At 43.0% G+C, this 16944-nt stretch overlaps 1 protein-coding gene across 1 annotated transcript; it reads left to right on the forward strand.

The window, feature by feature from the left end:
* Nucleotides 1–148: 148 nt before the first annotated feature.
* Nucleotides 149–16189, forward strand: ppef2a (protein phosphatase with EF-hand domain 2a; the record flags this gene model as incomplete). The annotated part of the gene is made up of 18 exons (XM_080433623.1): nucleotides 149–156; nucleotides 696–754; nucleotides 1115–1174; nucleotides 2601–2728; nucleotides 3109–3163; nucleotides 3251–3426; nucleotides 3723–3837; nucleotides 4093–4139; nucleotides 4636–4802; nucleotides 5430–5466; nucleotides 6228–6377; nucleotides 8439–8816; nucleotides 9360–9545; nucleotides 11784–11926; nucleotides 12665–12771; nucleotides 13379–13548; nucleotides 13959–14046; nucleotides 15546–16189. The coding sequence occupies 18 exons, from the start codon at nucleotides 149–151 to the stop codon at nucleotides 15797–15799; spliced, it is 2328 nt and encodes a 775-aa protein (XP_080289749.1). The 3' UTR covers nucleotides 15800–16189.
* Nucleotides 16190–16944: the final 755 nt, after the last annotated feature.

Genomic DNA, 16944 nt, shown 5'->3' on the forward strand with positions numbered 1-16944 from the left:
CTTTCTACAACATAATTATGTCAATAACAGCCTTTGTTCAAAATGTCAGTACTCTGGGGGGTTCCTTCAAGCGTGAAGTGAACGGGGAACGGGACCCCATATTCTAGGTTAGGTAAACAGTAGCCCTGAAACGAGTGTCATGTGAACCATGTCTAGGTAAACGGTAAACCTTCATAGTTTTATCAAAAACAAAGACACAACACTAACAACTTAGAAAATAAGCTGTAATCTAAAATAAGCAATGTCCAGTGAGGGCCAACTGACCAAAATGGTGCTTAACCTATGTCAATTGTCATCGGTTTTGCCTAGTGCCATTATCCTATATAAAGACAAGACTAGTCGCTTCAAGTCATTAGCCAAACTAATCCACTTGTGGCTCTGTGCCTGTGTTGCGCTACACCAAGGACTAAAGACCAAACAAGCTTTAGTAGCCTACACAACAGACCAAAAGGAGAAGCACACATGAAGCCTGCTAGTTCTGTCATTCAGACAACTGAAGAATGACTGGTCGAAAGACCAGTCACTGGTGGAAGATGAAACAGAACAAATGCGTCATTGAGACGGAACATTGAGCCGAAGAACTTGGGAACGTGTTGACTTGACAGATTAAGTGACCACGTAAGTACACTTTATCTTATGGATCTTCTAGTTTATGATGACGACAGTGTTTCCTTTATAAATTTTTTCCCCTGCAGAGATGTCTGTGTAAATAAGAATGTCACTTTCCTGGAACAGGAAAGTGACAGGAAAGGAGGTGGGATAAATCTGATTGCATTTGTTTTAAGTTGATCTCCCAAATCTTAATGCATTAAGACTTAATGGCACCACGAACACCATGTTCTGTTTGCATTCTTCGCTTAATATGGGTACTCTAAAATCAAAATCAAAATGGTTATATAGTTTTCCTTGTGTAAGCCTCCGTATAAATGCAGGTCTCCCTCTCCTGAAGGATTGAGGACAGGGAGGTTAGGAGTCAGCCGACAGATAACAGGATTACAACTTCCGGCCTCCTGTTTTCCTCCTGTACAGGCTGCACCGACATTTTTCCTTGCCTGCACCGCACGTCCAGCGTTGTGCTGATGTGATGTATGTTTGTGCTTTGTGCTTTGACCAGGAACAGCCATGGGATGTGGAGTCTCAAAATCCAAAGAGTTCTTCAAACAAGAAGAAAAAGGTAACATGGACACACAGAGGCCAAAAACCTCATTCAGAGAGAGGTCTATTGAGTGGCATCTTCATGAATTATAGAACATGCTTTTGTAGCAGTCGTGGCTCAGAGCCTCTGCCTGATGACGTAAATACTAATATCTCCCCCAGTCATGGAGAATTCCTCTTTTGGCCAACTGGTTAAGATGTTGGCTCTCCACTCGGGAGGCCCGGGTTTGATTCCCGGGCGTTACATTGGTGGGTTTCGCGGTGGGGGAGGTAAAAAGGGGGCGAGTGTAGCAGTAGTGGCTCAGAACCTCTGCCTGGTGACCAAAAGCCTAATATCTCCCCAGCCAGGGGAGAATTCCCCTTAAGGCTAGTGGTTAAGATGTTTGTTTTCCACGGGGGAGACCCGGGTTTGAATCCCAGGCGTTACACTTTGTGAGAGAGCCCGTCTCACGATCTCCTCTTGAGTCATGACCTACTGTCCAGTATGTTTAGCCTATAACCTCTAACCAAAGGTATTCCTTGTTTCTCTGCCCTGTCTCTCTTACATACATCATAGCTCCTGTCCCAGGTAAATGCTCAACTGTCAACCATGTTTTTTACACAATCCATTTTAATATGTCTTGATAACCAAAGATTTATTTACAGTGTTTGAGTGTGGGTTTCATTTAAGAATCTGTGGATTTGTTTTTCTCCTCTCATATAATCTGCTGCATTTAGCATGCACATGTAAGCCAAACCTCCACACCTTGTTTGTGTTGTTGTTGTCTAGCATGTAGCGTGTAGCAGAGCTCTAGATTGGCTAATGTCATAATATGGTGGGTCAGGGTATTAGGCTGCTAGCCAGGGTTTAGTGAAACAGGACCTATTAGGCTCTGTGCAAAATTGGAGTCCCAGGTTTCCCAAAGGTGGCATACCCATTTCCTGTTGCGGATCATTTTCCCATAGCTTCATTTGACCTGAAGCCCAAAAGCCTAATATCTCCCCTGGCCAAGGGGGGATTCCCTCTTAGGCTAGTGGTTAAGGTTTAGTGTCCCTTCCCATGCAGAAGATCTAGGTTCGAATCTTGGATACACATTTCTGTGGCCTTCGGGAAACCCGGGACTTTATAAACAGAGCTTATAGCCTGTGCCAGATAGCTATAGCTTGTTTTTTGTCGTAGGATTTCTTTAAAAATAAATCTAATCAAATCTGTTCATCATAGAAAAATGTATTATTAGTTTAGTGATGAAAAGCAAACTGGAAATACTTGTAGCCATAGAATACAGAGTAAAAGTATTGAGTGTTTATTTATCAATTTGTTTTACAAGTGTAACCAAATCGACCTGTTTGCCATTTGGTTACATTTGTACACTCTCTGAGTTATATTGACGCTCAGGATTTGATAACAGTACGTGGGCATAACTACATGTTGTGTGTGACTCTTGTTGTGTGCTCTTATGTTGCAGCAATAAAGTCTGCAGTGCTCATCCAGCGGTGGTACCGACAGTATGTAGCGCGCACAGAGGTGAGACGCAGGTACACCTGGCACATCTTCCAGTCTATGGAGTACTCTGGCGAACAGTCGCAGATAAAGGTGAGAAAGGCCCCACGCACGCACGCACACACGCACACACGCACACACACACACACACACACACACACACACACAATCCACAGTAGATCTCAATGATACTAGAACAGCGATTCCCAACCTCTGGGCCAGGGCCCACTGGTATACAAGTGGGCCCCAAAATCATTGGCAAAAGACTAAGATTTCTAGTAACTAGAATATGGTCTGATTGCCTGTTAGTGTCATGCACCGAAAATAGCACATCTACAAGCTCACAACTTGTCGTGTGGTGACGCGTTGTAGATCTGCTATTGTTGGTGCAGAACACGATACACATCCAAGTACTGTACAACTTCAGGCTTCATAAGCCATGAACTCAATAACCATCTCTGTTCTTTATGCAGCTGTACAATTTCCTTGGCTACCTTATGGACAATTTCACACCCTCTAGCAATGAACGTAAGAGTTTCTCTTGTTGAAATATCTTTCATAATTTCGAGCCTGCATTCGTACAGTACCTCTCTGAAACTATTGTTGGCCTTCCAGGGAACCTGATCTGTCACATCTTCCGAGAGAACGATGTTTGCCGGGACCCAGAGTGGGAGAGGCACTTCGATTACAAGAACATAGAGGTTCCAGACGTCTACTCGGGGCCTCACCTCGAATTCCCCCTTACCGTGGAACAAGTGACGCAACTTGTTGAGGCCTTCAGGAACAAGAGAGTAGGTGCACCTGCGTGCTTCATGAGTTTACACCGACCAGCATCCAAAATGTGTTGTGGTCGATAGTTTTGAATCATGTTGTGGCAACTACCATTTTAGATGCCACACGTGGTACAAGGTACACAACAGGCCATGACAAAGTAACTGACAAGCAGGTTATTTTTCATATGTCAGTATTATGGTAATAACATATCACTAAATACCTAAAGTATAAATCAGTCTTTTGGTTTTATTCCATCTCTCATTGGCATAGAAAGACTTTGTCTTTGACCCTAACCAAGCCTCTGTCCCAGCAGCAGCTGCACTCTCGCTACGTCCTCCAGATTCTCCTGGAAACATGGAAGGTGCTCCGCATGATGCCAAATATCAGCCGAGTCTTTACCTGCCACACTAAGGAAATCACCATTTGTGGTGAGTTTTGAAGTAAAGGCTGATTAATAATTGGCTGTCCACCACGAACTCTGTAACTATAACTATAAAGATGTGAATGATATAGTTATAGTTATAGTGCTTGGTGTGGGAGGCCCTTAATAATACTGGGGAGTCATACTTTGAATAAAGGTTTGCTGTACACAGCATATTTGACATGAGTAATATACAGTAGATGGGTACATAATACTGTCTAGTTGTAGTTGTTCAATTTATTCATGAATTATTTCATTCTAGGTGACTTGCATGGGCAACTGGATGACTTGCTGTTAATATTCTACAAGGTAAATATATTGTAATCTTTTAAGTGGAACTTTATGAAATGTAAAGTACCTCAATGTCTAATTGTTTTATGTATCATTTGTAAGGCATACATTTTTGGTCAGCCCTAATGGAAATCATAAAAAACATGTAAGAAAAAAGAATAGCCTGCTTTGCTCTGATACAAAACATACATACAGTAGGACTATTTAGCAATAACATCCTATAATCCTTTCAAAAGCTCTGCAAATTGGCGCTCAGGTGGCGCAGGGGTAAAGTTCCTGCCCACCACTGCGGAGACTATACTGTAGGTTTGAATCCTCTGTGGTGCCTCCGACTTGGCTAGGGAAGCTGATCTCTGATTCCTACAGGTTGTTCAAAGCGCATGTTTAGTGGGGTGTGGATCTTGGAAGAACAGCGTATTCCTGTGCATGCGTTCCGTTCTCCTGGTGAAACTCCTCACTGTCAGGTGACAGTTTCAGACCTTTAATACGGCCCTGCCTGTGTTGTCTGCTTTAGAATGGCATACCATCCCTGGAGAAGCCGTATATATTTAACGGGGACTTTGTGGACAGAGGCAAAGACTCCATAGAGATCCTTCTCATTCTCTTCTCGTTCATGATACTGTATCCTCATGAAGTGCAACTCAACCGAGGAAACCATGAAGACCATATGGTCAACCTGAGGTAAGATGGCCTGAGGTACAGCCCATATACAAATCAAACCATTTCAAACCAGTTTCAACCACTATGGGATAAAGCTGCATACCATAACTTTTTAGAGAATAAAACATTTTGACCAATCTGTATGGTACATGTACAGCTGCATTGGTTGTACTGTACTTGATTGACCTGCTCTTCTATTGAGTCATGTATATCCTGTGGTCAGGTAGGACCACTACTGGTTGACAAGTGGTATTGCATAAAGCTTACAAGCACAATATATCCTCTGCCCAAACGGGCTCAGCAGAAAATGTGGCCCCGGTTTTGAAAAAAAAAGGATTGTTACAAGCTACGTATTGCAGCTTTAATACAGATTTATGCTTTGTTACGACGATGTTGTATGGTGACAATAGCCGATCTACAAGTTCACAGCGCTTATATTTCAGCTATTTTTTAAAAAGGTTTGAACATTTAAACAAAATTTAGCCTATAGGTTCAAATTTGGTTCAAAAAAGTTCCCTGGACCTCTTTGTGCTGTCCCCGTTACCTTTCATGCTATCTCACTGCACAAATAAGAAAACATTCATCTTCGCCTTGCCATTTCAGTCATTCCAGTTTTGTTTTCTTTTTCTTTTATGTACTCTGCTTTAGGTATGGCTTCACTAAGGAGGTGTTGAGTAAATACAGGGTAAGTTTCTATCACATGGATTTGAAATCGTAAGGTCCTTATCCTGCTTATGAAACTCATGCACAGCAGCACAGTGGCAAACTCTATCCTTGCTGCCGACATAGGAATCACAAACTATAAACTGCAGGAGTCAACATCGCCTACAAACCCCGCACGTAGTATTTGAAACTGCAATCCATAGCTTTTTTAGTCAATAAAACATTATGTCTCACCGTCACCCTCCCTCTCTCTCTCTCTCTCTCTCTCTCTCTCTATCTCTCTGTCTGTCTGTCTGTCTGTCTGTCTGTCTGTCTGTCTGTCTGTCGGTCGGTCGGTCTGTCTGTCTGTCTGTCTGTCTGTCTGTCTGTCTGTCTGTCTGTCTGTCTGTCTGTCTGTCTGTCTGTCTGTCTGTCTGTCTGTCTGTCTGTCTGTCTGTCTGTCTGTCTGTCTGTCTGTCTGTCTGTCTGTCTGTCTGTCTGTCTGTCTGTCTGTCTGTCTGTCTGTCTGTCTGTCTGTCTGTCTGTCTGTCTGTCTGTCTGTCTGTCTGTCTGTCTGTCTGTCTGTCTGTCTGTCTGTCTGTCTGTCTGTCTGTCTGTCTGTCTGTCTGTCTGTCTGTCTGTCTGTCTGTCTGTCTGTCTGTCTGTCTGTCTGTCTGTCTGTCTGTCTGTCTGTCTGTCTGTCTGTCTGTCTGTCTGTCTGTCTGTCTGTCTGTCTGTCTGTCTGTCTGTCTGTCTGTCTGTCTGTCTGTCTGTCTGTCTCTCTCTCTCTCTCCCTCCCTGCAGATGCATGGCAAACGCATCTTGAAGTTGTTACAGAAGATCTTCAGCTGGTTGCCCTTAGCGACAATCATTGACCAAAAGGTGGTGGTTCTTCATGGAGGAATTTCAGACACCACAGACCTCAATCTCATCGCAAGACTGGACAGACAGAAAGTAAGGACCCTTATATAGATACTGAAAAGAGAGATAGTGCATGCACATCCTATTCAGTGTCCAGGTGCTGGAAAAACGGCAGATCAACAATAAAAAAGAATGACGTCCGTTCAAGGGTTTTCTGCTACACGTGTTTATAGCTGTTCGTTTGACAGGAATTTAATTGCTGATGAAATCTTTTGATCGAAACGTTGAACGAAGGGCTATATACAAGTGGAGCTGAGAACCAGTGTGTGAACTTATAATTTTTTATTGCACATAGTATATTAGATATTGAAGCATGAATTTGTATTGCACTATTACTTGGCACAGATTGTGATGTTGTACTGTGCGTTAGAGTATATACAGTATCAATATCTCATTCTCTTCAAGTTCCATGTCAATGCTAGCAGAAAAAGCAGAATTCACATTCAAAGTTCACATGAACATTTTTAACACCTGTTAAAGGTGGTCTAAGTGACATTTATGTAAAATTTACGTTAAATAGCTCTGTATTCCAATAGTATCATTCATTGCTGTTTGTTCAGTAACAGGGGTTTCCCTGTCTCTCCGGCCCTTAAGTAAAAAGAAAAAGAAATGCTCAGGCTGGGATACCAATTTTATCCAATCAGGAGAGAACTCATACAGGATGCAGGATAGTCAAGAGTAATTGGAAGTGATGAAACAACAGCTGTGGACTAAAAAACATTTCACAGCTCATTATTATAGCAATCATTATAGGACGGTCATATTGTGTCACTCACTACATTCTTTAAATTGTGCTTAGTCCCTTCTGTAGCAGTGGAGACATTTGTATATTCTCTAGTTGATTGATTCAGTTCTTGATAGAAACATTAGACAATAGGTTTGTTTTAATCATACAGTGGAGTGAAACAGATCGGTGTTTTGATGTACTGTATAATGGTGCAGGAATATTCCAAATAGCATCTTTTCTAGCTAGCACTGAAAGTCTTTCACATTCTATTATGACATGTCCAGAATGCACGCATGCGAGAGTGCGGGCTAGCCAACACCAACCCTGGACTCCTGAATCGCTGCCCTCCACACCCTCCTGTCTAGCATCAAGGTCTTGAGCTCTGCAGTGTTGTTAGCTCCACTGTAGATGGTGCACCTCTTTCCCTTCCTAGCTGTACCTTGTAGTATTGGATCCCACAGTGTCTGTTTGCTCGCCACTAGTACTGGGTGCCTGTCGCAGTGCCCAGCCGACCTCATCTTTCTCTCTCTTGTCTGTGACCTGTGGGAGGCCCCCGTAGAGGTCCACGTTTCTGATGTTGTCCGCCCATGTGACACCAAGTGCCATTCATAGCATTATAGACGTCATCCAGGGCCTTTTCCTGCTGTACTCTGAGCGTCCATGTCTCACACAGCAGCACTAACTCCACTGTAGCTATGAACACCTGCCTCTTGAGGTCGTCTCCCATGTCAGATTTCCACACTCTCCTCATCCCATGCAAGGCATTCCAGGCAAGTGCCATCCGGACCTTCAGATCTTGTTCCGTTGAAGCAGTCCAGGCACCGAGATATTGACATGGATATGGCCATGACGTGTCCAGAATAGGGACGCCCTATTCTGGCCGAACACTTTACCTGCCAATCACGAGTATAACCGTTGATGAAAAATACACCCGTTTACTGCCATCAATATACCAATCACGAGTATAACCGTTTAAAAAAAAAAAAAAAAAAAAATTATCCACACAGAACCAGAGATATCACGATCCAAAGATTTCTAGCTCCATTCACTCCTTGGTTAACTTATTACTTTAAAATCCTGTATCTCGGCTCCTGTGTAAAACTAATTTAACCACTGGCACTGGGGGAAGTAAAATAAAAAAAACCCTCTGGCAGGGAATGTGTTAAGCCCTATTTTGTACTTCATTGTGCAGTGTTGCACGGCGAAAATACCTCACAATGTTTGGCATCGTGAAAATGTTTGAACATTTTTGAGAATGTTTGAAAAGTTTGGAAAACCTTTGGAAATCTTATAAAATAAGGGTGGAAGTGGTTTAAGGTGTGAGATAATAAACAACCGTCCTGCTCTCTGCTGTTATCACCTGCCAGTACGTCTCCTGTCTGAGGCCTCCGAAGAAGAGGTACCAGAGCATGGCCGGCGTCTCTGTGGACTCTGACGGAACAGACGACGCGGACGTGTGGTCTACTGACAAGATGTCCGACCGGCGGGCGTCCCTCAACCCCAACTACAAAGCCAAACCCCTGGGAGGAGCCCGCGACAGCTTCCATAACCGATCGCTCCAGGACATGTCCCAACGCGTCCAAAAGCTGACCGTGGAGGAGGAACTGGAGGTTCGCCGGCGGCAGGCCGGCCTTAAAACGCCCGGTTTCAGCCAGTCGCAGGAGCAGCTCAACCCCTCCATCTCCTTGGACCCGTCCCTTGAGTCCACGGACATATGTGACAGCACCACGGACGAGTGGAAACAGGTGACTGGATGTACTTTTAGATTAAATAAAATAAAAACATTGTACATACTGAGCCATTTTCATCCCATTAACCTGGTTACAGTCTACAGCAGCATTTAGGACAAAATATGTTCTGCAGTTTGCAAGGGCATACATTTTTAAATGTATATGGACAACATCCTGAGTGTTGAATTAACACTTGTTAAATTAACACTTACTGTGTACACACAAAAACAGACAACAGCCGAAACATCCAATTTGAAGCCTCTGTGCCATTCACAGACACTTCTGTCAACCAATTTCAATCAATTCAAAAATGGATTGAAATTTTTAAATTTCAATCTATACTAGGCCTGCTTCTTCTTTCCTTCTACATAAAATCTATTCACCAAAAATAGCAAGATCTCTATGTGTCGCATTACACTCACATTGTGAGCTCGTAGATCTGCAATTTTCGCTGAAGAGTAGGTTGTTTGGTATCCAGAATATGGGTTCGGTTCATGTCCAGCTAATACACGCATAACTCAAATGGAACCTCGTCCATGTCATCCTGTGTGCCACCAGATCCTGGACCTGCTGTGGAGCGACCCCATGAGCCAGGACGGCTGTGTGCCCAACGAGGTGAGGGGCGGTGGCTGCTACTGGGGCCCTGACGTCACCGAGGACTTCCTCAGCCGACACAACCTCCAGTTCATCATCCGCTCCCACGAGTGTAAACAAGAGGGCTATGAGTTCTGCCACAACCGCAAGGTGAGCACAGAGAGAGAGAGAGAGAGAGAGAGAGAGAGAGAGAGAGAGAGAGAGAGAGAGAGAGAGAGAGAGAGAGAGAGAGAGAGAGAGAGAGAGAGAGAGAGAGAGAGAGAGAGAGAGAGAGAGAGAGAGAGAGAGAGAGAGAGAGAGAGAGAGAGAGAGAGAGAGAGAGAGAGAGAGAGAGAGAGAGAGAGAGAGAGAGAGAGCTGTGGGGCCAATTTCGGTTTTTATGGGTCACAAGAAGTAAAAAAAAAATTTTGTCTCCGCCAGGCCGAAGGCATGGCGAGAGAGTATGTTTTACCCTCCGTCCGTCCGTCCGTGTGTCCGTCCGTCCGTGTGTCCGTCCTGTCTGTGTGTTAGCAGCTAATCTCCGGCACCGTTGGCCCGGTCGCTCCGAAACTGTGCACACACACTCCCTGGATGCCAATTCAGAACCTCTGCCCCAATTTTTTCACATGGGCCTGTTATAGCGCCACCAGGAGGCCGATTTTTGCAAAACCCATTTTTTAACATTACTCCTACAGATTTTATCCAAACGTCATGCAAATCGGTACACAGTATCTCTATAGTCATGTGATCAACACGGATCTGTCCGATTTCCCATATTCCATCCTTATTGCCTATGGTTGGCTTCCAAAGTTTGCAGGATTGGTCCGTTTTGAACAAAAAGCCTCAAACTATGCATGCAGCTTGCGATTTCCGTGACATTTCACACGCACATTCCCACTAGGCAGAGGAAGAAATGCCACCCTTTTCACATTGGCCTGTTATAGTGCCACCAGCAGGTCTAATTTAGCAAAACACATTTTTGGAACCAAATGCCTCAAATCATGAATGCAGTGTCTGATTGCCGTGAAAGACCTAAGAATAAATGGCACCCTTTTCACATTGGCCTATTATAGCGCCACCAGGAGGCCAGAATAACGTACCTGACCTGGCGGAGACCTGTGCTCCGAGGAGCACTTTTTCTAGTTTTCTTTTCTTCCAAAAGATAAAAAAGGTTTTCAAAACATTTGTCATGATGCAACATATTGTGAGCTTGTAGATCTTCTATTTAGACTGTTATTGAAATAGGACTTAAGTGAATCATTCATAGTGTTTTTTTTTTAACGTTTGGGTCCCAGGGAGACACCAAAATTCTCTGTTGGGTCTAAAGGTGAAAAAGTTTGGGAACCGCTGTTCTGGAACTAGGGAGGCAAGCCGCTGTGTTTGGAAACAAGCTGTCTCTCCCCCTCCCTTGCAAGTCTTTTTTTCTAAATTTTTATCCCATGATTTTGTAACCCTATTTTTTACACCCAGTGCCAATTGTCTATGTAATCCTGGGCACTACCTTCCCTATGCCAACCTAGGGAGGCCAGGGCCGAGCTCATGCCTCCTTCAATGCATGAGAGCCAACTGACCTTCTTGTCACCTGACAGGGGAGAGTTTCCCTGGTAGGACGTAGCGCGTGGAAGGAACACGTTATTCCAACCAGTTAATTTCCCCTCCATCAGGCGCCCCGGCTGGCCAGGGGGAGGCAGTATAGTGACCAGGATTACTGCATGTTTTTGTGAGGGTACCTACCCTAGGAGACACAGGGAGAACATGCAAACTCCTTGCAAGTCTTAGGTTTGATTTATACATAGTTGTGTGTGGATGCCGCCCTGCGATGCATTGTGAGTTTGTAGATCTGCTATTTTTGGTCCAGGAGGACATCCGTGCAACTATAAATCAGGCATTGTATCTGCTGTCTGAATGCATGTTCTGCGATGTGCACAGGATTCTGTGACGTGAACGTGGGTCCTGTTCATGTCCATGTACTGTAGGATGATGGTGGTAGTACTGTATCTATACTTGGCAATAGAGTGGTGTACACCTTGTAAAGTAGCAAAGTACAAGTACTTCATTACAGTACTTAAGTAATCTTTGGGAGGATCTATAATTTATAATATTCGCCACCACTTTCACTTTGACTTTACTACATTTAAAAAAACAAAGAAAGATACTGACTGTATAACAATGGACATCTCATTACTGCGATTTCATACGCAGGTATGGTTTTAAAGTACTTTATCCAACCCTGATGATTTCCATGATTGATCAGTAAATAATGCGTGGTCTGTAACCATTTAAAAGCCACAAAATAAAATGACACTGGTCTGGGTGAAACTATTTTGTCCCAAATGCACTCCCTGAGTAACCTGTTACAACATGTCAGTGTCAAAGTCATGTGTTTTTTTTCTTCTTCTTTTCTTTCAGGTCGTTACCTTGTTTTCTGCATCCAACTACTATGAAGAGGGGAGTAACAGGGGGGCCTATCTCAGAATTGGGCCAGACCTTTTGCCACATGTGGTCCAGTACCAGGCTAGCAGTATGACCAGAGAGCTCACTGTCAGACAAAGGTAAACTGGAACAACACTTTTTTAATTGTTATATATTTTGTATATTGTCGCTGTCTGGCAGAAACCAGCTTTTTTTTCATAAATCAGTGGTAATGAACACCCTTTACGTCTGTGTGTTGGTTAAAAAAATATTGAACCGATGAAAAGTATTAAAAAGCGCTTCTGACAAAACCAGCTAACTCCATTGGATCCTCAAACTGTCTGCTAAACCCCAAAGGGGGTGGAGTTAGCTGGTTTTGCTGACTCCAGGCTCCACCCCCTTTTGACCTCCAACCTCATTGTGAACTTGGAGGTCCATTCCGCTGTTCTTAACAATGATGGAAAAAACCTCCTAACTCTTTTTTTATTACCTGAAAATTTAAACAGCACGGAACACACGTGTGCTAAAAGGATATCACATAAAAGTCCTGGGGACTTGTTTCCATTGTGGTCCTATGACACTAATGCTCACTTTATACTCATGCATTTAGCAGACACTCTTTCATCCAGAGCGACTTACTGATGTGAAATCAGAATGAGCAGAGTAAGCATGTCAACAAACAACAGGGTAAATACTAGTCACATAGTGCAAAGAGAACAATGTACCGCCTCAGAGAAACTAGGATACCAGGTAAACATCAGGCCTAGCATCTATCTGTCTAAACAACATGCTATCTAAATAACATTCTTAACATTTGTGGTCTAGAAAAAACTAATCAAAATAACACAAACATGTGAACATGTGGTTCTTTTCTACAGTGTGGGGCGAACAGAGCACTCAGCCCTCAGTGGCCTGCGGGAGCAGCTGTTTGCGCACAAGTCCGACCTCGTGGGTGCCTTCCAAAAGTCAGACAAAGAGAACACAGGTGTGTCGTGTGCATTTCCCCTTCACATTCAGTCTCCAGCAGTCTCCAGCAGATCGTGTTTTACTTTGTTTTATTTCTCAACCACACCTCTCCGCTTTGATTCCTTTAAGGACAGGGGGTCTAGGGGGCAAGTAATGTGAGCGCACTCCTCTCTTGTACTTTAATGATTTGGTAATCCCCATTCAGCAAAAACCTTTGGATCCTACTTTTGTCTCAGTAGTACAGAAACGCATCGACAGTTTCATGTGAAACTTTAGTCTAGAGACGCTTTGACCCTGGTGTCCCTATTTTTGGGCAACTGTTCAAAAGTTTGCTCCTCAGAGGCGAGCCGTCTAGAAGAGGGTCTGTCTGTCTGTATATTTCACTTTAATTTTATAATGGAAGCCATGGGGCTCTGAGCAGGCTGAATCCTTGCCCCATAATTTGGAGTCATACATCATTGACGACTGACGTCATAGATGACTGACGCCACAGGCTGGCCACAAATCCAAGATCCACATCGGAGCCACGCCGTTCCCACGTGGATCCCGAAATCCTCCTGATTCGATTCTTTTTAATGTATTTATCTTATCTTATCTCCCTGTCAATCCCTTTCCCTGCACATTAGGCCAGGTGTCTCTGAACGACTGGGCGTCTGCGGTGGAGAGTGTGATGCACTTGGGCCTGCCCTGGAGAATGCTGCGTACTCAGCTGGTCTCCACCTGCAAGACCAGCGATGGCATGCTGAACTACAACCGGTGGTTCGATGAACTGGCTATCAAAGAACCAGGCACAGATGTAATGACAAATCAATACCTAACTGTGTGTACATAGTTACTGGATAATATGTTATGTCTATAGAATTGTTGTTGTTGTTTTCTTTTGTTGTATTTGCCAAGGAGAGTACATGGGCACATTTACGTACATTTATGTTATTAACCACTTTAACCCTGGCATCCTTATTTTTGGGGAGCATGTCGTTATAGAAAGTATGATACAAGCTCACAATGATGATGTGATGCAACAAGTTATGATCTTGTACATCAGCTAGCCTATTTTAGAAAAATGATTCATAATTATACAGTATACTGTATATACCGTATACTGCACATTCTATGCAGATAAATTGTGAAAATCTTTGAAAATGTTTTGGTGGTTAAAATCCTCTTTGTTCTGTCTGGTGATGTTCCTTATGTTGTCCCATTCAGCACATCGAAAACAGTTTGCTGGAGACCTTGTACAAACACCGGTCCACCCTGGAGACCATATTCAGAGTAGTGGACAAGGACAACTCAGGTAAAACATCTTACCAAAAACACGTTATAGTATAGTATAGTAATTTTGAGGTATTTTTTACTTTACTGGAGTATTTCCAATTTGCATTACTTTTACTTCTACTCCACTACATCTCAGAGGCAAATATTATACTTTTACTCCACTACAATTATTTGAAAACTTTAGTTACTAGTTACTTTGTATATTTAGATTATTATTACAAAAGATACATTACCCACTTCAGCCATATATACATCTCAGCCATTTGAAAATAGTCAATCTACAAGCTCACAATGCATCGCGATGCAACGCATTGTGAGCTTGTAGATCGGCTATTTTCAAAAGATGCTTATACATTATATACATTTGAAAACTTGTGAAATGGGACATTCTACATAATAAGTACTTTCTACTTTGGTACTTTAAATACATTTTGATACCAATACCTTTGTACTTTTACTCAAGTAAATTCTGAATTTCTGACTTTTACTTGTAACCGAGTATTTCTACATTGCAGTATTGATACTTTTACTTAAGTAAAAAAATAGTACTTTTTCCACCACTGGCCTCACATATAGGTATGTTGTGACCAACTTGCTACAGTATACGTCTGCTGTGAAAATGGAGCTCATGTCATGACGCAGTTAATCCACCTGTAAGAATGCCAGCTGGTGGGCTTGCTGACTCGCCCAAGATAAGAGAGAGATTAACCCACTGATCTACTAAGCCCCCCCTTGCCTCCCATCCCTCGTCCGCGTTCTATCACTCATCCCCTGATTCTCTACGCATATTGTTGCCGTCAGGAGGAGCCCTTGCATGTCCAAAACCATGACATTTCAGGAAACCTGTGTTGCAGTGGATCCAATGTAGTTATTATTTAGTCACAAGCTCTTCTTAACTTTTCATTGGTTGAATGTGTATACAACCCAAAGACAGACATAACCACTTTAAACCTGCTGTCTGGGCATGTCATTATGGATGAAAACGTTCAGAAATCTCAAAAATAGCATCTTATCACAGTGCGTGAGCTTGTAGATTGTCCGTTTTCACTACTTTTGCGCGGCACTGTGTCATATGACAAAAGAAAAAATAGGGCATCATTTTATGGGGGGTGAGGGGGGCAGTTCAGAATCAGCTTTATTGTCACATCACAGGTAAAGAAGTGGGTGACATTGTTTTTGTAGTTTCCTTGAGAAGAGAGAGGATAATGGTAGAGTGAGAGCAGGAGAAAAAAACTAAAACACAAGATTGAAACTTGGTTAAATTATCAATCCTGCATTTTCCCCTCCTTTTTCTGTCCTGCACCAAGGTTTCTGTCTGACAGTGACAAATTGTGCTCCCTCCTCTCTTCTCTATCATTCTTTTCACTTCACCGACCCTCCTGTCTTTTCTATGCATTCCCCGTCCCCAACATCCTTTTATTATAGTTCTCTCTCTCTCTCTCCCTCTGCCAGTGCTTTATCACCATGGAGGTTGGAGGATTTCCTATAACCTTTTCTTGTCTCCCTCCCTCTACCAAGGCTTCATCAGCATGGAGGACTTCCGGCAGACGTGGAAGCTGCTGAGCGTCTACCTGAAGATGCAGATCACGGACAAGGCCATCTCGGACCTGGCCGTCTCCATCGACAGCAACCGCGACGGCAGGATCGACATCGACGAGTTCATGGAGGCCTTCCGCCTCACGGACAAGAAGAGCCGCCTGGAGCGCGGCCGCAGCATGTTCATGGGCACTGCCCAGGACCTGACCCTTCTGGAGGGGGATCCGAACATATGACTTGAGTGTCGCCGCCCGAGGGAGGCCGCGTGGACAACCAGGAACGTAATCCCGCTCATCAGATAGATTACGGAGGAGGGAGAGGGCTGCCAAGTAGCCGAAGCAAGCCGCTTGAGTGACGCACGTTCAGATGTAGACGCCGTTACCTGACTGCCGAGCAGATTGGACGGGATTATGAAAGATCAGGGTTCACCGGGGAGATTGCAGATTTAGATTGTTATTACAAAACATACATTAACCAATTAGGCCACACTTTATACTTTAAAAAAATAGACGATCTACAAGCTCACAATGTGTCGTGGCACGTTGTGAGTTTGTAGATCGGCTATTTTGAAAAAGGTAGACACATTTTGAAAGATTTTGAAAAACATTATAAAGTCATTCATAATGACTACTTACTTTTGGTACTTAAGTATATTTTGATGCCAATACTTTTGTAGTCTTAATTTTGAATACTTTTACTTGTAACAGAGTATTTCTACATTGTGGTATTGCATGCTACTTTTACTTTCTGTGAGTGAAAAATATGAGTAGTTCTTCCACCACTGGTTGAACATTTTCACTGAGAGACATTTAGAAAACAGTTTTTCTAGTAAGGTAGGAGGAGAGTCGTTACTCTTGAAACTGCCACAGTTGTTTATATTTCAGTGTATGAAGGAAGTGAACTGATTGTAAATGTTGATGGTGCCTTAGTAGTGATAGGATTTAGGTCGTTCGCGAATCTCATACTAATGTTCCTGTACATACAGTATATGACTCAGCCTATGGTAGAGCCAGACCGATAATATCAACCGATATTTGCTCATTGCAGATATATATCGGTATTGGCGTACTAGAGAACAGAACTATAAATAATTTGATAACACTCGATGAATCCTGTGTCTATAATGCATTATAAACATTCTAACAATGCATTATAATCAATCTGCTGTATAATTATAGTTATAAGCACCATAAATATTCTTAATGCTTTATAACAAAAGTCAGTGTTTCAACCTTTTTTGGGCCCCCTGTGTCCCCTATCCAATATCCAGGTCCCTTACCCCAAAACCAATTAAAATGTAAGCTTTATTTTGTATTGTGTTTTGTATTGCTTATATAATTTAGAAAACATCAATTTCCAAATATCAGATTTTACATTCAAC

Source organism: Gymnoscopelus braueri (genome assembly GCF_963280865.1).
Source record: "Gymnoscopelus braueri genome assembly, chromosome: 7".
Classification (NCBI taxonomy): Eukaryota; Metazoa; Chordata; class Actinopteri; order Myctophiformes; family Myctophidae; genus Gymnoscopelus; species Gymnoscopelus braueri.